The sequence below is a fragment of the Phaethon aethereus genome, assembly GCF_964289735.1.
Source record: "Phaethon aethereus genome assembly, chromosome: 13".
Taxonomy (NCBI): Eukaryota; Metazoa; Chordata; class Aves; order Phaethontiformes; family Phaethontidae; genus Phaethon; species Phaethon aethereus.
The window spans coordinates 2,488,743-2,511,245 of record NC_138589.1 but is presented as its reverse complement, the minus strand read 5'-3'; the positions used below and the strand labels follow the sequence as shown (position 1 = coordinate 2,511,245).

Sequence of the window (22,503 nt, the reverse complement as noted above, 5' to 3'; positions counted from 1 at the left end):
GTATAGGTGGGTGGACTAAAGTAATCCCAAGGTGCACTCCGCTCGACTACAAGTACAGAGTCTGTTTAGAGTTGGCTTCAGGTTTAATCAATACATACTTAAAGCTGAGCAGGTTTTAATTAATATGTAATTAATTTTTTTTTTTCATTTCAGGCAGTAACTGAATAGTATGGCCTAATGAAATTAAGAGCATTTATTTCTATCACAGCCAGAGCCAATATCTGACAACTGAAACAGGCAGAGCTTTGCAGAGCTTGCGTCACCCCACCAGGGCAGTACACAAGAGACTACAGGAGAAGAAATACTGGACAGGAGAGTTCACTTGTTGCCAGTAATACGTTACCAGTAATACCACTATTATAAAAGTCAATCCTACATATCTGTTAAAACCAGAAAGGGTGTCCCCAGTAACAAATAAAATGGGTAGAAACATACTCTAAGCGTAAAGATTTAAGAGCCATATTTGCACGACTGCATCTCTCCAGCTTACAGCATGCCATTGTGTATCAAAGGAATGTAAAAGAATCCCAGCTTCTTCATCAGGATCCTCTCTGCAAGATCCACATCAAGATCCCAGAGCAAATAAGAGGCTCACCTAGCTTCCATGTTTCCAACCACACGCAGGTAGTTCTTGTGCCGCCGAATTCTTCGTTGAACCTCGTGAAACAGGTAGCGCAGCTGCATAAAAATCACCAGGCTCGCCATTGACAACCAGATGTTGCCAAACAGCTTTGGAAAAAAACAGAACCAGAAAAGAAACAGAAATAAACACCATGGGAAACAAGAGGCTGCCGCAAGAAACTGCATCAGGTCTTAGGAGAAAAAGAAGTCAAGAAACCAGCATTGATGAGTTTTTCTTTTGTTGAGACCATTCAGACTAACCACGTATGTTCACAGGTATTACTACTCATTACATCTTCAGATACAACTTAAGCAGCACTGCATTTATAAGGATAAACTGTATTCAGTCCTGTTCAGCTTAATGTCCCATGCTGCCAATGAAAATAATTCAGTCTGATATTACTCAATAACAAAGTTAATTAAACACCTATTAAACAGATAATTATACAGTAGTCAACACTCCGTAACAAAGTTATTTGCAAGGACTCCAACCACACAGGAGGGAAAAATGCCAGATCCACCCCCAATACATCTCTGTATTTAAATAACTTCTCTGTAATATCTGGTTCCTAAAATAAGCAAAGAAAAAAAAAATACAAAATACGTATACCCAGCACCCTTTATTTTATGGCCAGTCTATTGCTCAAGATTATGTCCAGTATTTCATACCAGCATATGAATATGATGCATCAAGTCCAGTGAAAGCAAGGTTAGCTCCATGACAAAATCTGTGTAGTAGACATAAGTGCCTTTGCCCTCCCATGTTCCTTCATGGTTGAGATCCCAAAGATGAATTACGTATCTGCAAGAGCAGGGACATTAACTTTATTCTATCTTTTGTGTTAAGTAGCATCTCTAGCATTCAAACTATTTTATCCATTTTTCAAACAACTTCTGGATATGGATTCTGTGCCCTTCCTAATTCCCTTCCCTTCTTTGCTCTGGGCTTAGGAAGTGCCCACACTCTGTGTTTTTCTGGGGGACTTTTTTTTTTTTTTATAATGTTATCATTTCAAACAGCAACATTTTAAAAAGGCAAAAAGCAATCAATGCTTAGCCCACACTGGCATTACAGATACCACCAGCTGACAAGAGTTGTAGCAATTTGCCAAGAACTCCTGCATGTACCAAAAGCCAATCTTGGGATTATAGTAACTACAAGCCCACATTTTTCATCACATGAGGTGCTTCTCAGGTGAGGCATTACAGTTTGGTGACAGAACTGAAATGCCAGTAGTGACCTGGACAAGGAAGTTCTGTGCTACATGTCATGTCCTACATACGCATGCACACATGCATTACAGATTACTTTTTCAAAGCAAAAGTTCTAGAGATTAAGAGCTTAAAAGAAACCCAGTAGGATGACATTAAGTAGTGTGTATCAAGCCCCATAGAGCAGCATCAATCCATTTTAATCTATGCCTCAAGCTATTAGCACCTACTAAAGCTATCCATCCATTGCAGAATTCATGCTTAAAGGTAGTACAGGCTATGGTTAACCACATTTGCCCATCTCCAAACATGCACTTCCAATTCAACAAGGGAACCCAAGGGAACTACATACACCTCTTAAATCAATAAATGCTAGATACACTACCTTCTTAACAACCATCCTGCAAAACATAAGCTACTCACCGTAAAATCACATGAGCAGTTCTGACTGTCACAAGCAGAGACTGCAGAAAAAAAAAAAAAAAAGGATATGTTAATGTTCTGGCAGGGACTGTGTGGTCCAGAGGCAGGAGCTAAAGGGCTAAAAGACAAAATGCATTTATTGCAGCTGAACAAGTTCCTGTGAACCAACAGTCACTATAGATGACTGTGTGCACAATGTATGCACAATGTACCTGTGACAAACATAAAGCTTATAAATAAATATGGAAGAAATTCTTCTCAAACACACAATGCTCTTGGAGCAGCCACTAGCATTACTGATGTTAAGTCTCACTTTTTCCCCGCAATACATAGCGCATATTACCTTTTTCAAATTTTATCACTGAGTGAGTGTCAAGACCATAATCTCACCAAGCACCTCTCCTCAACCCACTGCTCAAGAAAAATATGAAGAACCAAATAATAGCAGGAATTTGAGGAAGAACCATGGAAGCACTTTCAAGTAATTCCCCCCTTTGCTGAGATGTAAATGCTGCAAAAGTAACTTCTCTCTTTAATCATACTTAACTCTCCAGGCTAAGTACAGAGAAAAAAACTGAGTATATCAGAGAGTGTAAGTAGATCAGAAGCATAAAGACGAGTGACCAGAAAGAACAGTTTCCCAAATACCTAGCCAGATTTCCACGGGCTCTTATAATCTAAGAAACATGGCCCCAACACCTCTCTCTACGCTGTCAGGCCCACAGTGCCCCATCCCTTCATTGTATCCTCCCAGCGAAAGAAAACGGCACAGGACAAACCCCCGTCAGAGACTGCCTGCCTCGTGCTAGCAGGGGCCAGCTGACGCCAAGATGCAGGGGATTTATAACGAGTACGTGAAACCATTTCTGTAAAACTGGTTTGATGGCCTTCAGCATAAGTTTTAACAACAGTACAGAAGAACTATCAAAACCACTAACTTCCCAATATAGTAATAAAACAGTTGGTTTGAAGAATTTTTTCCATCAGTAAAAAGCATTCTTAAAATGCTTCTATGCATTTTATATTTATATATTTAACCCTTAGCAATATCTAACACATCTGCCCACTGTTTATTAGTTGGCTTTAAAGTGTTCCTGTGACTATTTAAACACCAGTGCAATCTTTTATCCAAATAAGGGCTTCAGGATAAGATGCACACATCATTCAAAGAGCACAAAAAAAGTCAAGAAGGTAACAAGTCACCCAGCACGGTGTGCTGGGTGTTAAAGTTAAATTAACACACTAGCTGCTCCTGCAAGGCATGTAATGAGACCCTCCTCTGTCTCCTGTTACCCCACACCTAAGTACCAGAAAGAGACTACACCTTGTTCACAAGAGGTTTTTGGCTATGGAGAAACTTCAGGCAGACCGCAGAGGAAAAGTAAATACATCCAAATTCTAACCATGCACGTGATGAAACAGAATTCTCTCAGTTGTAATTTTAGCTCTAATTAGCTAAAATTAGATTACCTGAGCTGCTGGATGGATACACCATTGAGCACAAATCTGTGCCAAAACCAGTATACATGGCATAAAGTCTCTGATAAGGAAGACACCTGTCAGGTAGAAACCTGAAGAGTTCAGTCTTTGCCGCTTTGAAGAACTTAATGTTGCCAAGACGTGATTTATACTGGTTAGTGCTGAGGCAGCTACAGCATCAAAATTAAGAGGATGAGTGTAGATTGGTCAAGGCACTGGTCTCTGGTTCCTCCGCACTTTCCAGAAACGCATTTCAGCATTCTGACATGAGAAATGCTTTACAGCAAATGAAACACTGCATCACAAGTTACACAACTCCATAATCTGAGGTTCTAAACGTACAGTAGGCCATTTTCAGTACCAACACTTCAAGAGCTCTTGCTCTGCTCCACTACACACACACTTATCCCCCAGGGACTCCGGGATACTGGCAGATACTAGTCACGTAGATTAGCACATGACTGGAAAGCACTCAAACCCTAAGATAATGGATGCAGCGTGAGAAGCTATACAGGAAAATATACTATCATCTGTAAGGTACAATTCTAAGATTCGAATATCACTATCATTATAAAGCCTTAACTGAGATGTATGAAAGAGGATCAGAGGACAGCTGCTATAGGAATGGAGTAATTCTTTCTTACAATAAAAAAGGTACAAAGACAGACAGACTGGGTATTACTTGCTACGCTATAATTCTCAAATACCATGTATCAAGGAAAAAAAGCTTAATGTTTATTCAAAAATACAGACTGTCCTTATTCAACCTTCTCTGGGCATTTGCACATTTCACATCCATCCTTTGCAGGAAAGAAAATGCAGACAGATGACACAGAAAAAGGCAAAGCCTAACTAAAACCCAAGAAAAACATCTATATTGCTTTATTGAAAATCCTGAGGCATCAAGCTAAATCAATGTTTGCAGAGTCAGGAGGGAGAGATGAATAGCTTAATGTGACTTAATGTAATTAAATACACACTAATGGAATACACTTGGCAGGGTCCCTCTCGAACAGCATCACACAAGCCACCACCAGGAAAACATTTTAGTCTGCAAGATTTAATGCTTTTTGCTGAGAGCTTGAGGACTGCCACGAGGTGTCACTGCTAGTACCTGTACAGAAAGAAACCTAAATGTTTTATTCCACTTACATGAGTCCTGGTTATTAAAATCAAGGAGATTACTCATGGTCATCCAATCCATATAGGGCATATTTAAAATGTTGATGAAAGATATCAGACAATTTCATATGAGGAAAGATTAAACAGACTAGAATTGTTTTGCTTGGAAGGGAAGTCAGAAGGGGAACAGGAAAAAGGTCTATAAAATCACAGATGGTACGAAGAAGAGTAAACAGGGAATGATTCTTTGCAGTTTTTCACCATAAATGTGTTAGATAATAGCCAGGGACATTATCAGACAGAAGATTCAGAACAACTAAAAGAGCCCTTTGGTGTACACAAAGCCGAGTTAAACGTGGAATTTGTTGCCTTTGGATATCATGGAGGCCAAAGTATAAACAAGTTCAATAAATGATCAGACAACTTTCCAGAGTCCATCTGAGGCTATCAAACCCAACAGGCTTGTGCAACCCTCAGCTCAGGAACGTCCTCAAACACTGGCTGCTGCAAGCAAGGGTAGGAGATCCTTACCTATACATTCCCACAAACCTCCTCTGCCGTCCAGCAGCAGCACAGCAGGCTGCCTGGATCCACAGCTTGGCTGAGGACCATACACCTATGCTGACTGAACCACTCCATTGTTAATAAGCAGACAGAACAGCCCTCACTGAAATGAATAGCTGGGCCCCATTCTGCAACCCAAACCATGTACACCACCACGTGGCGCAGCGCTAACGAGGCAACACTTTGGCATTATGACATTCTCTGATAAACCTACCCCATGCTGGTACAAGGCTGATACATCCTTCTGCCAAGCGCAGATAAGAGACACAAGACCAACGAGACCTAACCCATTAGAGACACTGACAAATCTTCCATAGCATTCCATCGTGTCATTACAAATCCAGCCTTGCATATTCTCATACTTAGGGAGAAGTAAACTGCCCTATTAAATAACTGAACAGTGGCGTGACCAGCATCATATTCTCCTACTATCAGCTGACTATCTTCTTTCCCCCTCATTAACTCCAACTATGAATTTAAGATAGAAGAAAAATAAACCATACGTGCTACTTGTTACCTGAACCAAGGATGTGCTAACATGACTTACTTGCAATTATACGGGTTACTTTCCCTTTGTTTAAGAGTATCACTTCCTCAGGTAGAGCGCAGCAACACACCATAACATCAGAATCAGACTGATGTTCACTCCACAAACATAGTCATGTTTACTCCACACTGCAAAGGGTTCAGGAGTGCACAAACATGAGTTGCTCATCTCAGCCGAGATGCATCTCTTTGCACAAACATAAGCAAATCCCATGAGAATGCCTTAAGGACAGGATGTTAGTCTCATTCCTTTTTGGGAGGAATGAAATAGAAAATACAAGCTCCAAGAAACAGGCTGAGGTGTACAATACACTTTCATACACGCTCTCCCTCTCTCTAGTGGCCATTTCAATTAACCCTTCTTGCAACGCTCATGAAGCACAACCATTATTTTTTCATAGGCTGCCTTTTGAGTTCAGCACCATCTTACAGGCTTATCCTCTCATTCTCTTCTTCAGACAAAGATTTTTTTGCAGGCTTAAAGTCTAAAGAGAGAAAGCATGCGGATCTGGCAACCACTTTAAAACAGGAGAGGGCTTGCTTGTGTCTTTAGAGTTTCCTCCTTGTGGGAAACTTAAAAGAAAACCCACCGTGCGCCAAGATACCCCCAAGTGAGGGGTGAAAAGCAAAGCAGAAACCACTATGCATATGAAGGAAGTCTCACCTCTGCTGCCATGAAAGCCAACGTGTGCATGCCATGGGTGTAGCCAATAATACCACAGATGACTGCTAATCCACAGCAGGACAGGAGCATGGCTATGAGCAGGGTCAGGACTCTGATGTGGCTGATCATGGGTGTGGTAGGAGAAAAGGAAAGCTGGAACACAAATACATAAATACATAACAGGTTTAAAGGAGTACTTCATCCACCCTGCTTTCCATAGTCACCTCATCAAACAAGTCCTCATTCAGGAAAATCTTTTGTTTTCTAGAATAAAACCAATTTCACCACGTCAACCACGCAATGAAGTAATAAATGATGCAGAACAAAGCTAAAACCACACACCATCCCAAAGTCTCATTCATCTCACTGTCATTTACATTCACCAGGCTTTAAAGCCAGAAGGGATCATTACAATTATTTGATCTAATGTTTAGATGACCTGTGCAAAAAAAAACATGGACACCTTCTCACACAGTAGTTTCTGCGTCAAATCCACAGCATCTGCTTAGGATGAACATGCGTTCTAGAAAGACGCCTAACCTTAATATACAGTCTTTGAGCAATGAGAATAACTGTTCTACCAGTTTTTCACCTTAGAGCTGATCTGAATTTGTCCAGCTTTATCTTCCAGCCTCTAGTGATTCCAATGTCATTTTCTTCTGGAAGAGAGAGACAGCTCCCCCCAAAATTCAACCTGCAGCTAGAGACTGCTGGACAGAGTCTACTGAAAATAGTTGTCTCATTCAGTAACATATATATAGTGTATTTATTCTCTAAACTACATTAACAGTAAGGCTACGCCTAGGCTGTCAAAATCAAAGATGACCCAAGAGGCAAAGTATTTAGGTGGTCCAGCCCCTTATGGGAGGGGGGGATTTCTTCCCCTTAGAAGAAGAACAGGACAAGGAAAGGAGGAGTTGCCCAAAGCTTCACTCTGGTCTGATTGACGAAGTTGACTCCCATGTTTTGTTTTTAAATTGGTTCCTTCTTCCTTGTTGATATCTGGTTCAGTTGCACATCCCCCTGAGTTTGCAAGGCAGATCACACAAGTACCATTTGTCCAAGTAAGGAATTACAAGCCATGCTTTGAATGCAGAAGGAATATAATAAGGATTTCTTCCCACATGAGCTTTGTTCTTTCACAGCTTTCTGAACAATACTAAAAATACCAGATGACTGCCTTGTTAACTTCTGTCTAAATTTTCCTAACCCCACTAAGCTAGTTTCAAGCTTACTGCTTAGCTACCTGTGAATTAACAGCCCTTTCTGGGTATTAATAAAAAAAAATTGCAAAGCACAGAGCTACCAAAAGGAAATTCATGGTTTCAATTTAGTTCAAACTTTTATTCCAGGACAGAGGAGCTGAGGAAAATGCATGTCCATTATAGATGTTTAAAGGGCAAGATCTACTATTCAAATTCTAGTTCCTCCTTCCTTGCCTAGCCTTCAAATTCTGCATCTTTATAAGAATTTATTCTTGGCATTAACAGAAACCGGGATGTAGCTTATTGTGCTGGTTTTGGCTAGGCTGGAGTTAATTTTCTTCACCGTAGCTAGTGTGGGGCCATGTTTGGGATTTGTGCTGAAAACAGCATTGATAATAAAGGGATGTTTTCGTTATTGCTGAGCAGTGCTGACACAGGGTCAAGGCCTTTTCTGCTCCTCACCCCACCCCACCAGCGAGCAGGCTGGGGGTGCACCAGAAGCTGGGAGGGGACACAGCGGGGACAGCTGACCCCGGCTGCCCAAAGGGATATCCCATACCATATGGCGTCATACACGGCATATAAAGCTGGGGGAAGCAGAAGGAAGGGGGAGACATTCAGAGTGATGGCGTTTGTCTTCCCAAGTAACCATTCCATGTGATGGAGCCCTGCTCTCCTGGAGATGGCTGAACACTTGCCTGCCGATGGGGAGTGGTGAATGAATCCCTTGCTTTGCTTTGCTTGACCTATTGAACTGCCCTTATCTCAACCCACAAGTTCTCTTCGCACTCTTCCGATTCTCTCCCCCATTCCACCAGGGGAGTGGGAGGGTATGAGAGGGTGGCTGTGTAGGGCTTAGTTGCCATCTGGGGTTAAACCACGACACTTATGGAGAAAGTTGCACTGTGTGTTTTAAAGACATTGGCAGTCAGCACTTGGTAGATGTAAGTGAGCTTGTAATCTGAGCACAGAATCCGCAGAAACAGGCTTCATGGACTAAAGGGCACCAATCTAAGGGATGTTCTGTTGTCAAGATTTCTTCACTAAGGAGAGCCATAAAGACATCTCACGGAGTTATGTAACAGTAATTACAGGGCACATATAGGAGCAATTTATCAAAGAAAAGAAGCATCTTCAGCTCTATTTGTCTCATGGGAAAACTGAAGGAGTAAGATTGACATCACACTTTAAAGCTACTGGGAGGTGCACGTGTTCAGCACCGCAGGATGGGGAAAAGGTCTAAATGATCTGTTTGAAACCTACCACGAGCCAGTGCCCAAACGAGAAACAGGATTTGCATGTCCCAAAAGACAGCCCTTAATCAGAACTTACATATTCAAAGCGATCCTTGCAGAGCTGAACCATAAGATGAAGAAACACAAGTCCAGAGAACCAGAGGCACCACATCACCACTTCTTCCACTGTCTGAACATTCAGCACACCAAAAATGAAGATGAACTTGTAGAAAATGAAATTCCAGAATTTATCCTTGAGATGCTGTAAAGGAAGACATTTGGTTACAGTAGTGAAAGCACTGACAATCCACATGCAGGAGAGAGAAGAAGGGGAAAAAAGAAGGGAGCAGAAATGTGACAATAAGTTTGCAAAAGCCTGCTGCACACACATCTTGAATAGTATTTGTTGCCCTTACTGAATTAAAAACCTTCTAGAAATATTAGCAGTCCTTAGTATCTACCCAGTCCTTTGTACCACCACAGCATAACTGTGCAACACAGCACACAATGTAGTTTCCTGCCCTACTTCCAAAACAGTGCTTAGCACAAACCAAGTGTGATCTCAGTTTGATTCTCCATGCCCAAGCAAGACAGCTACTCTGTCCTCTTTGCTAGAACTGCCACTGTTAGTTAGACAAGATACCCAAACAGCCTAGCACCTTGCTTCCAAAAACCTGTCAAGAAGTACAGGTGATTAAGAAAAGATGACAAAGTCTGCTCTTAAAGAGCACAATGCCTACAGCGGAGAATGAGATGGATGAGCAATGAAAAAAAAAATTATTCCTATGCACATGCAGTATGAAAGAAACAATATGATGGCCTTAAGCAGCACATAGCAGGCCAGCTTGTTGGGAATAAAAAATTTATGAAATAAAATGTTTTGTTAAAGAACACGATGAAATCACCAGGAGTTTAGTTAAGACAGGCCCAGAATTCCTTCATGATGCTGCCATTTTTGGCTCGCAAATATTAAGAAACAGCTTTCCGCTACACAGGAACTGAAGAGTACTTCCGCTGTCCAAATGCAAATGGATCCACACTGCTACTGCTTTTCACTTCAGTTTTTAAGAGGGTAGAGAACATCCTGGAAATGATCACTGCTTAAAATTCCAGATCCTTATAGTCAACACAGACTGGAAAGAAAATTTGTCCCAATGCAGTTTGATAGTGCCTTGTTTTTAATACATTTCACTCGGAGGCTCTATGGGGTGTGAATCACAAATACAATAGGCTTTGAGAGATCCATGGTTATTAATGAAGCTTTATGTGCCTCAGTTCTGCATGTCAAAAATCATCATGGCTTGATTTCTCCTAAAGAACTGCATTTACACACACTTTTTTTTAAATATATGAACCCCATCTCAAATCACTGCTACTGCATTTACACACAGCAACTTACGCATGTGCCTTTCTTTCTTAAAAAAAATACAGATACTATTCAAACTATTGCTGCTGCTTTTATCTTCTGCAGGATCCTGTTTTTAAAAAGCCTGGGCTTTAATGGTTCCCTTGATGAATTTTTTAAAACATTCTCACCTAGCCCAAGAGCAGGACTAAACAGCCTGAGTTTTCAGCCCTGCTTACCTCCTTTCTCTGGGCATATACCTGCCTATTCCCTCTTAAACCTGGGGGTAGATAAACCATCCACTCAGCATGTGAGGATGGAAAGCACTTCTCCAGCAGTCAAGGCACAAAACATGGTACAAGAGGGAACTCAAGACTGCCAGTGCTGATTAACTACGAAATGCAATGGAGAAATGCTGCCAAACGCAAACTGAATACAGAAGAACACGTTATAAGTATTCTGAAACGAGGTGCACTTGTAAGAAAATTGAGAAAGTTAATTAAGGAAGCAGGATTTTCAAGTTGATCAGGGGCTTGTAAAATACAATAGCAACAGCGAAAAAGAAAAGTTCCCTTCAGAAATAAACTGGAAGCTTGTGGCTGTGGATATACTAGCTAATCAAATGGTAAGATTTAAGTTTATATTGTTCTAAAGTTTACTTTCCTTGTGTACTTTCAGCAACTCCATATAGAAAACCACACCGGTCGTACACCGAGGAATTTTGAAACACCACAGATATCTGAGGCAACAAATGGCTGTCTTACCTGCCTCTCACTGACACGAAGAGGACCAAACACCATACACTGGATTAGCTTAGCAACCAACATCAGAAAACAGCAGGCAGTGTTCACTAGTACCTGGAAAGAAATAAAGCAGTCAGTGACAAATACTTTTGCCCTATTTAGAAAGAGAGAGAGAGAGAAAGGGAAAGGAGGAGTCTAACAAAACCTACCATTGTTCACACAGAGTAGTTTTAGTTGCAATTCTTTTTTTTTGTGTGTGTGAAATTTAAGCCTGGCCTCTTCTAAGACACATACGGTAGCCGGCAAGTCACTTAACTTTTTTCTAGAAATACTAACATGGTCACTTTGATACACCAGTATACCCAACAAACCAAACTACCTCTTCAAGATAAATTGTTTTATATAGATTAGCAAATCTTAGCACCAAGGAAGATGGGGACAAAACTTACAGATCAGAGAGATGCTCATTTTGCTTAACATAAGGCAGACAAGTCTTACAAGGAGCAGCTGAGGTAATTGGAGTTGTTCAGTCTGGAGAAGAGGAGGCTGAGGGGAGACCTTATCCCTCTCTACAACTACCTGAGACCTTAGCGCTCTCTACAACTACCTGAAAGGGGGTTGTGGCGAGGTGGGTGTTGGTCTCTTCTCCCAAGTAACTAGTGACAGGACGAGAAGAAATGGCCTCAAGTTGCACCAGGGGAGGTTTAGACTAGATATTAGGTAAAATTTCTTTACTGAGAGAGTGCTCAAGCATTGGAACAGGCTGCGCAGGCAGGTGGTGGCGTCACCATCGCTGGAAGTGTTCAAAAAACGTGTAGATGTGGCACTTCAGGACATGGTTTAGTGGGTATGGTGGTGTTGGGTTGATCTTAAAGGTCTTTTCCAACCTTAATGATTCTGTGATTCTGTTGTTATAGGAACAAGATTCAGACACTGTCTCAAAGCATACTGAATAACACAACACTGCTTAAATCCTTCTTGGGAAATGGCTTTAAAGCAAAGCAGCAAGGAGCAGAACACACAGGTCTGGGAAAACTGCTTCTCGCATTTGACAAAGACACTTATAATTAACTTCTGACCGATGCAGAACACGAAAAAGGGCAAGGGGGGGATGATGAAGCAGCCTCACCCTGCCATTTGTAAAGGACATATAATAAACTTTTCCAGGGCTCTTAATTTAAGGTTCTGAGACCAAGTTTCAACAGGTTGAATGTGTTCAGTATATTCAAAAATCAATGCCTCAGTCAAGCAAGCATGTGGTAAAGCAGATAGCCAATTAGTACCACCTTTAATTGACAGACACATGAAAGTTCAACAGCAACAGCTCAGATAGATTTTTGATATCCCCTTGTTGAGCCTTTATTTCAGCTACAAAAATTACCAAGCCAAGATTCACACACTATTGCCAGGTTTGGGTTTCAAGAGCTACAGAAGATTCTTTTCGGGTTTTTTTCTTAAATGGTGAGAATGCTTCCTCTTACCTGCAAGACTTCGAATGCTATTTTCATAAAAAGAAAGTAAAGCTTGGGGTCGAATACCTGATGGTCTCTCACAAAGATTTCTAGCTGGGCAGTGCCTCGCGAAGTGCAAGTGCAGCACCCACCAGGCACCGCAGCAAGACATTCCCAAGGCTTCACCCAGGACCCGCCCGTGGCGAGAGGGGGACGCTCAGGGGCGAGCCCAAGCACCACGCCGAACTTGCCGGTTAAAGCAGCGGCCCCATCGCCCCGTCCAGGGAGGGAGGGAGAGCCGCCGGTCCTTACCGGGCTCCCTGGGACCCCCCCCCTCTTTATCCCGAAGCGGCAAAGCCGCTCCGGGAGCGATTTTCAAACGGCGATAATGAAACAAGCCCCTCCGAACCCCGGCGGGGGCGAATGGCCGCCCGCCTCCTCCCCTGCCGGCAGAGGCCGCGCCGGCCGCCCCCGGCCCAAGGCCCGCAGCACCTCTCCGCCGGGATCAGCCGCCACCCTCCCGGCCGGGCCCGCAGGCCCCGCCGCCGCCCGCGCCTGCCCGGCCGCCCGGGGCTTACCCAGACGCAGAGGCTGTCGGAGAGCAGGTAGTAGGCAACGTCCAGGGCCCGCGGCCCGCCGCCGCGGAGGGGCTCGGCCGGCTCAGTGCCCGCCGCCGCGCCGTCCGGCGGGGCACCACCGGGGGCCTGGCTGAGGGCGCGGTAGGCGCTGAGGCCGGTGCCCAGCAGGGCCAGGGCGCTGAGCGCCGTGTAGGTGCGGAGGCTGGGCCAGGGGAAGCGCTCCAAGAACAGCAGCGGCATGGCGGAGCCCTCACCGCCGCCCGGCCCCGGCCTCGGCCTCGGCCCGCCGCGCTTCCCCGGCTGCTGCGGCCTAGCGCCCGCCCCGCCGCCGCCCCTCCCCGGGGCCGGGCTGGGCCGCCCCCGCTAGAGGCCGGGGGAGGGAATGGGCCCAAACCCCCGCCCCGGCAGAGACGGCGCTGAGTCACGGTTGGGGCGGTGCAGGAGAGGCCCGGCCGCCCGCGGGGCGGCCCCCGCAGGACCGAGGGGAAGTTAGAGGGGCACTCCTTCGGTAGCCCCGAAACCGACAGGCACGTAGTCAAAAGAGACAGCAGAGCTGACAGCGCGCAGGCAGCGCGCTCCCACAGGCGGCCCAGAGGGACCACGAGTCCCACTCGCTGACGAGCACGCAAGCAGTGGAGGATGTGGGATGCGCTACAGGCCAGGCCCTGAGAGCAGGGCTCTGCTGCTGCTAGTTCCTGCGGGCTCCGACTCCCAAACCTCCACCTTCACGTGCCTCCCCATGCAAGAACTGTTCCGCTCTACAGTCCCTGCTAGCTTAATTTCCCCCATCTGGCAGTCGCCTAAGAAACCAGACATTGTGCTAACCAGGCCTTCCACCCATAGGACCAAAGTGAATAGCCCTACCATTAAATTGTCCAGTATTTTTTCAGTATCGATCCCAGACCGCACAGCTTCAACTTGGCGGAAGCATCAAGCTGTCGCAAGCATTCTGCGCGCAGCTTACCAGTACAACTGGCAACAGAACCAAGCACTTTGGCAAGTTTCCGTTCTCTTGGCAGCATGCGCTCGCCGGCAATGCCTTCATAAATGCAGACAGTGCACAAACAGCAGTGCATCTTCTGGTCCAAGGCAGAATTTGGAAATGAGTTAAAGAGTGAAGCAGAACTATGGAAAGCTAAAGGCATTAGGAAGGGACACATCCACTGGAATGGATGTTTAGCCAAGCATGTAAAAAAACCCCAAAAACCTATAAAGGTTGATATTTACTACCTGCAAGAGACTGAAATGTTAGTGTGAGAAAGCAGGAGTAGGGAGTATCCCTTGCAAGATGACACAGCATGCTGGTCTACTACAACAGCTCAGCATAACATGGAACCACTGGCATATGGCACTAGCAAAACATTTAAACGTGACCCAAATTCAGTCCCGTAGCTATAGAAAGGATACAAAATTAATTTTACTTCCATATTTTAACTGGATCTCAGGCCAGGCCAACAGAATTTGTTGGGTTGTTATTTTCTTTAAGAGGCACAGAGGGAGAAGATACACATTACATCTCCTCCAGGCCCTGTACAAACATTAATGCTTCCACATCAGTTCTGGTAAACTTTGAATAATTGCCTTTAAGTACTCATACCCCCTCAAAACAGCAATTCTGTTCTCTAAGCTAAAAAAAAAAAAACAAACCTCAATATTATACAGCACCTACTTATACAGTTTAATCTCTCCCTCAGACTAACTCTCTGCTCAGGGATGCAGATCAGAGCATCTGAATGGTCCCTGAATGGGTTAGGTCCTCCTCTTGTTGCCAAGATCTTCTGTATTCCTGCAGGATAGTAATAACGTTTAAAACATGTACCTAAAAGCAGGAGACAACTAAAGAAAAAAACAAAACAAAAAAACAAAACCAAACACACCCAAGACAAACAGAATCTTAACCATTTTGTTTAATGTTGTACAAAAAAAATCTGGTGAGTATTACAATGAAAAGTGATTAAAACACAGATATCACATTGCCATCCCACTACCTAAACAGTTGAGATTCTATTCATACAATAGAAAGTTTAGTGGCCTTCAGGAAAAGAACGACATAAAAAAAATCCTTGCGTCACATGTATTCTTTTCTCTACATTTTAAAGCTGTGCTCACAGAGACGGCTTCTTCTATCAGACTCTTCAGGTACATGGGAATTCAGTTGTAAATAAAGTTGAACCTAAAATTAAAAGGATTATACCAAGTGAGGAATGGTCATTCTTTTTATTTAAGTGACATTTTGGAATGAATAAGCAACTGCTTTGTTTCTGTTCTTGATAAGCCTCCATCTGACAGAACAAAAGTGATTTCTTTAATAAGACAGCTTTATAATATAGCGGGAAGCATCATTTTTAACAGCCAATGCTACACTAGCATTGCACATCAGTCTCTTAAGGTTGCAGAAGAACTAGTTATTAACATTTAATCTCTTAAGAGAACTTCATAGATAGGAAAATACCAGTGAGAGTTATGTACCCCCATCAGCAACTCTTTCGCAGCATTTCTGCTATCAGGGCCAAACACTCCAAGGGTAACACTGGGACATGCTCAACAGAAGAGCAAATTCTTCTCTAACTGAATTTCACAACAAACAGCGTTCCCACAGCAAAAGCAAGCATCCATCTCAACTTCCGGACGTCCATCCTTTGGAAGTTTCTGCTGCACCGATACCAAACATGCATTTGGCTGCATAATAGCCAGTGTTTTGCTGGTACTCAGGAGAAAGTATCTGCTGTCTTTAGAGCAGAGAGAAGGGGAAGCCCCCATAGCTACAACTGCCAAAATTGGGACTAGATGGAGAAAAAAAACAGCATGATAGAAGCCTGTTATGGGCAATACCAGTGCTGACATTCTGCTAACAGACTTTTTTCATCAAAGTAGGTAGATGATAGAACTACTTCCCTGAGTGATGCCTGGCATTCCTAAACATTTGCTGAAGTAACAGAAACCAGTGAGACTAGTGAGCTCTGGAGAGCCGAGGTACAAGCCATTTTCAGGTAAGAAAGCCCAAGAGTGTGTACACTGGGAAAAGGAAGGAAAAAATACAGCTGTCCCTACAGATTACTTGTGTTATAGAGATGCTACACTTTATTAACTCTACTACACAGAGTCTAAAAAAACTACCACATTTAATTAGCACAAAACTGTGATAATATGCACAGCTAATTCAGTGCTTCAAACACACATCCTGGCTTATACTGTCACACTTAGAAGCAGCTGTTCCTTAGCCTTTGCACAGCTGCATCCTCATTATCTTTCACATTTTGCTTTGCTACAACTGCCAGGTAGCACTTTGGTACTAGCAAGTTGCAATCAGTGTCTCTAAATTGTTGCATCTTGTCTGAGGCAAATTCTAAGCTCTTGAGCATAGCTGCAACCTTTTCACAGCCAGTTTCTGCAGTGCCTAGCCTTGCTCTGGTTTCCCATGGCAAATGTGTTCCCAAGAACTGTAATACAAATAAATCATAACATACCTGCTCAAAAGTTGAGGAAGGCTGGAAATAATGGGCCCATATCCTGGTGCATTGTCATAGAGCTCAAACAATGGTGCAGCAACCAGCTTGTAATTTTTTGGGACTGCAAACAAAGCTAAAAACAAATACGAGTTGATGAGAAAAACCACCACACATTCAGCCAAGGTATCACCGTACCTCAAAACAAGATCACTACATATAGTACTATAGTAGGCTTATTCCTTTTCTAGTTAAATACGGGATTCATATGCTGTACACACACTGATGCAGGAGCAGGAATGAGCATTTACCAGAACTCATGTTGAAAGATCACCTACCTTCAAAACTGGTATCAGCATTTAACTTTTTTAGCAATCGACTATAAACAACTGCAAGCATATGAACACAAACTTGCTACCACATTTCCTTGCATGAAATGCAAGCATTTAGACACTGTTCTAAACACAGTCCTTTGTTGCAAAGAAACACTTACCCTTTTCTTGTAGCTGGACCAAGAAAAGCTTTTTGTGCTCTTTTGGTTTTGTAATATGAGCTGGGATATAGGGATACTGGAAGAAAAACAGTAAAAATTGGTTGTACAGAGCTTTGAGAACATTGTGCAATCTGAAGCAGTACTTTATAAATTATCCAGCACTGTACAAGCTTTCACCATGTCGTATATTGCTCTTTCATGGCATCAAGTAATGAAAACCACTTTTATAAGAAAGTACTCTGAAAGAAATGCTGTTGCTGTCACAACTACTGACAGGATCTAAAGCGCCACCAGCACTCATGAGCAGCTAAAACAAACCAACACAACAGAAATACCTAACGGCAAACTGAGCAAGTATTTTATTTAATTCTAAGTATTAAAGCACTTCGAAATTGGGTAGCGAGCCTATTTTATTCACAGGGCATCTGTTCCATATGCAGCAGTGCAAGAGTTTCCATTGTGGCTAAAACAGGAAATTAAATGGTGCGCCTGGCTCAGCACACGACTGGAAACTATTACATCCAGTGGTTTCTCATCCATCAGGATGGGTGTGAGGAGGGAGAGGGGAGTTTCCAAAATAAAAAGTTTGTAGTTTCTCCTCAGACACAGAAAGGAGATGGAATAGGTAAAAAACCAGAAAAACTAATTGCTCATGCAGTAGGTACTCAAAAAGCCCTAGGTTGAAGGTTTTTGGAAGAACAATCAACACTTGACTGAAAGTCAATGTGAGTACTCACCTGTGGCGGTTCAAAGTTCGGTCTCCACCAGTTACCAATGCAGTCATCAATCACCCAGTCTTGCTGAACACCATCCTGACGACCTAGTATCTACCAGAAATGCAGTTACAGTCAAAACTCTAACTACCACAAGTCAATTTTTTTAGAAAACATACACTGGAAGCACGAAGACTTGCTGTAATATGGGTCTGATGTAATTCAAGAACTGGTCTGGAACAGCTTTTAATAGAATTTTAGAGTATTTTTGTATAAAGGAACATTTTTTAGTAAAAGCCTCGTTTAACAGGACAAGGACACTTTTGAGAGCATTTCAAATGCCATGCTGCATTCAGCTGAACTGAATCCCGTCAGACCAATGGGAAGAATGAAATGCAATGTTACACTACCTGACCAAATTCATTTAGGATACACGGAGAGCATGGAAGGTTAATTGGTGCATTGAGAAGACTTATCTCAAAAACAAGTCCTCATCAATTATGCTCTTCAACATATTTTATTGACTATCTGCACACTCACTTGCCTGTAGCCAGCCAAAAAGCAAAGCTGCAAAAGAACACAGGAGTTAAGCAGCAGGTGGGGGGGGTCAGCCAGTAGACCACTCTGTCACACTCATGATGCAGATAAATGAAAACTTACTGATTTATTTGTTAACTACCTAAGAACATCACAAAAGCATCACAATAACAGAAACAATAAAGGAGACTGCTCTTATGCTTTGTCTTATTCTGGTACCCTAAAATATTCCAACATTCTGGTATAGCAACAAAAAAGAAAACAGACCTCTGTCATTAAGCGTTTGAGCCCTTCTACCTCATCTTCTCCTGGATTCAGTTCACCACCAGGTCTGTTAAAATAATCAATGATGAAAGCTAAAGTTACGTTTCATTGTATTTACAGACTTTCACAGGTAAGTTCGGATCTGCTTCCAGGCAGGGAGCTACAAATTCACTCAAGGCCCTTAAGTCAGATCTTCCAAATCTAACTTTGCTGAATTTGAAGACAGTAAGATAGCTTTCACCAAAACCGTGACTAAAATGGCTACTGCATGTCCCTTACAAAAACCATCCGTTATATAAAATACTTTAACTTCAGCAGGACAAAGCATAACAATATACATGATAATAACTGGGACCCTTAAAAGATAAAGTTTTAACAACAATAAAAAGCACCAGAAGTTGAAGAAAAGGTTGTAAATACTGACCATACTTGTTCTTATCTCACAAACAGCACTCACTGAAGCACACATGAAGCAGAAAATAAAACTCATGTGGGAAACCATCCTGCATCTGATGCAAGGTTAATGAAAAAAAACAAACCTAAAAACACATTTTCATCATTACAGAGTTTTGCAAAACTTTTAGAGTCTAGCCTCACACATCCTCCATATCAAGATGTCAAAAAGAATCTGGATATAAAATTAGAATTCACATACACACAGAATTGAGAACAAACAACATGAACATTAAAAACATAAGAGCAAGAACACAAGCAGGATAACTTGAGACAAGTCAAGCCCACCCAGTTTAAAAAAAGACAACAAGCACCACTGCCATCACCAGGACCATACGATCTAAACACTAAAATTTCACTCTGGCAGCAATAACCATTAGATGAACTGAAGCAGTTTTCTCAAATTTGGATGCTTACCTTTCTTGCTGTACTCAGCTCACCCAGTAGTTTGTAAATGATAACATTCTGCATTTACTGGGGTTTATGCCTTCAGCTTCACTGTACCACTTCTGCAGCCATAGCATATGCGTATTTAAGCGTAACAGCTTTCACAGTGTAAGAACAACACACTAACTACTGATAACGATTTCTAAACAGGAATCTACCATAGTAATGCACCGTAATTAAGATTTCCAGTCTGTTCAAAACTAAGTCACCCCACTCATAAGCACAGTCAAATACACTTCAGATGAAAATGCCACCATTCAAAAGACATTTTCCCACACTAAGTCTTTGCAAAAAGTGAGTAACATTCAAAACATCTATCAGCTAGCCACACTTAACCTCTATCCCGCATGTTTAGCCATCCGTGACAATAAACTAAAAGTTACGTTCAAGAAGCAGACACTTACAGCTTGAAAAAAGTTGTACCCAGCTGCAGTAACAGCACATGGGGCAGCCTGTGCTCATGTACAATCAGAACCCCTTCCACTGTCCGCCTCATACCAATCTTGTCAAACTCTTCCCTCATGCGCTGAAACCGAGCTGCCACGGAGCTGTCCTTCTCATACAGGGGTTCCTTTGTACCAAATGTGTAATTTGTCAGTGGGTACCTGTAAGGGAAAAGAAAGTATGTCACTGCATACAAAAAAATCTAAATTTAAATCACTGTGATGCAGCATCCAGCCTGAGGCAGAACATACTGTGGTTGATGGAACGGTAACTCACTCGTAGCACTCGCCTAGAAGTTCTTGTTTGTGGCTTATGGGGCCCCTATCACACAGAGATCTGCACTATGATACATTCAAGTGCAGAAAGTCCTGCCGACTGACATGCTGGTGTGGTGCTGATTCAAAACAAAAGACGCCCAGAAGAACCAGCAGCAACTGTTATTCAACAGCCACCCTCTTTGATCCCCACACCGCAGAGAAAAGGCAGCTGACGCTCTGAGATGAGCTGGGAAAGGGACAGGAGAGAAATTCTGGGAAGCAAGGGAAGCTGCACAGGACAGCATTTCTTCTGCAGAAGTAAATGAAAGCCTGAGAACTAAGCTGTTGAAAGTGTGTTTGTTTTGAACTGGGAAATCAGACATCTGGATCACAGAAGAAGAGAAATGCTGAGTCTCTAAGTGCAGGCCCAGGAGCCTGGGGTAAGAACAAGAGTTTGAGCAGATCACTCTACTGGGCTAGGTGCTGGACCTCTGCCTCCTCTAGTGACAGTATAGTGGATTTCTCCAGGTAAGAGGAACTGAAAAGAGCCAGAAAAGAAAGGAGTGCTTAGGCAAGAAATCAGTCAGTCCTAAAGAGCACAGAGGGCAACAGGAAAATGCTACTGCACAACAAAATCCAAGTAACACAGAGATCTGATAGTACGAGGCCTAGAGGGAGCACAGGATCATCAGGCTAAGTCAAAAAGGGAGAGAAAAATGGGTTCTGGGCAGAGCAGTAACGAGTTATCACCACGGTTTTATTGACTTATTCTATTAATTCTGTTGCTGTATGCCACAAGTGACTAATTTCATGGGGAATGCTTTCCTTGAGATGCATCTCATCATGTGTTCTTTTCCTAATACTTAATCGTATCGAACTTTAGCATGCCCTCTTCCCCTCCTCAAATTCTTCCTCCCGGCCCCAAATTTTCCTCATTTTTCACAGTGGTGAAATCACAAGCCAGCTGCAGTTGTTAGAGCCCTTTCTCATGTACACAAGTGAGCCAAAACAACCAGTTTCCTACCTGCAGATTCATTTATTCACAAGTTTCCCCCCACTTTCACTTATACCTTAGAATCGTTTCCATTTTTATATACACAAATAGCTTTATTAATAGTCTACTATGCTAACCCATACTATGCTAATGTGGGTACATTAGTTGGTACATCAAAACCCTTAGCCTATACTTAAAAAAAAAAATTACAGTGGTATCACAGTAATACTGCTTTTTTCTTTATAGCCACTATAAAAGTATTCCAATCTCTGAAGTTCATATATGAACTTCTACAAGATTCTTTCTAACTGTGAATAATCTTAGCTATGACCAAAAAAACCTATACAAGCCTATGATTAATAGCTAAAATTGAATACTGGCTGTTACAGCTAACATCTGCTGTTTCTGCAACTTACCAAAGAACACACCCATCAGAGTTTACTGGAAGAAGCTAAAGTACATGGCTTCTCATACAAAGTAAGTAAATATTTATTAGCAAGTAGTCTGTATCAGGGGTAAAATTTCCTCTGGCAGCAATCACTCTGAATTTAAATTAAAATACCTGCACTAGACAGCCAGCAAACACCAAGCACACCTACCGACATCCCACCCAGGCCAATGGCCCGTTTCTCTCTCTGCCGCCGAAGGCAGGTGCCTGTGAAAGCGCATACCAGAAGAGAAGCACATACGATGTTCACCACATCGAAATACTCCTTAACTGTGTTACTTGGGGGTCACGCTCCCCCAGTCAGAGCCGTTTCTATACGCTACAGCATATATATACGCTAAATGCTCCGCACTCCTCCAATTGCTGGCAAGCCTTCAGTACCCACAACATCCCATAGCGTGGCCTTTCACGGCTCAACAACGCGCCCTCGTAAAGCGAGGGGGGCAGACACCTCACTAGCAACCGGGCTCTTCTGCCGCTTTCCCCTCGGCCGGCGAGGACCGGGACCGCAGGCGGCCCCTGTGCGGCGGATGCTGAGGGAAAACCTCCGCAGGCTGCCCAAGGGCGACCCCGGGGCTGTTGACAGAGCGGGGAAGGGCTCGCTGGGGGGACAGGATGGGACAGACAGGGGCAAGGCCCGGGGAGGCCCGAGGCGGCGCTCACAGGTTGATGGTCCTCTCCAGCGTGAGCGGCTTCGTCTGCTGGATGTACTTGTTCCCGAACTGGTTCACCCCGCGGGGCCAGCCGGTCTGCGAACGGTTGGGCGGCACGACGGACATGGCGGCGAAGCGGGAGGCGGCGAGGGAGCGGTCAATGTTC

The 22,503-nt window shown here is 43.2% G+C and overlaps 2 protein-coding genes across 3 annotated transcripts in view; both read right to left on the bottom strand.

Moving 5' to 3' along the window:
* AMFR (autocrine motility factor receptor) overlaps nt 1-13,428 on the bottom strand; it is a gene marked incomplete at its 5' end in the record, with an annotated part of 29,211 nt that extends 15,783 nt beyond the window's left edge. For both annotated transcript variants that reach the window (XM_082005574.1, XM_082005575.1), the window contains 7 exons: nt 596-729; nt 1,291-1,423; nt 2,257-2,297; nt 6,632-6,784; nt 9,169-9,333; nt 11,181-11,273; nt 13,189-13,428. In XM_082005574.1, the coding sequence (XP_081861700.1) occupies nt 596-729; nt 1,291-1,423; nt 2,257-2,297; nt 6,632-6,784; nt 9,169-9,333; nt 11,181-11,273; nt 13,189-13,428 (959 nt within the window). The remainder of the gene's footprint in view (nt 1-595; nt 730-1,290; nt 1,424-2,256; nt 2,298-6,631; nt 6,785-9,168; nt 9,334-11,180; nt 11,274-13,188) is intronic.
* A 2,491-nt stretch (nt 13,429-15,919) lies between these two features.
* Nucleotides 15,920-22,463, bottom strand: NUDT21 (nudix hydrolase 21; the record flags this gene model as incomplete). Its single annotated transcript, XM_082005634.1, has 7 exons — nt 15,920-15,971; nt 16,656-16,770; nt 17,128-17,203; nt 17,865-17,954; nt 18,645-18,708; nt 19,946-20,146; nt 22,348-22,463. 7 exons carry the CDS (start codon nt 22,461-22,463, stop codon nt 15,920-15,922), a joined length of 714 nt encoding a protein of 237 aa, XP_081861760.1.
* Between the last annotated feature and the right edge of the window lie 40 nt (nt 22,464-22,503).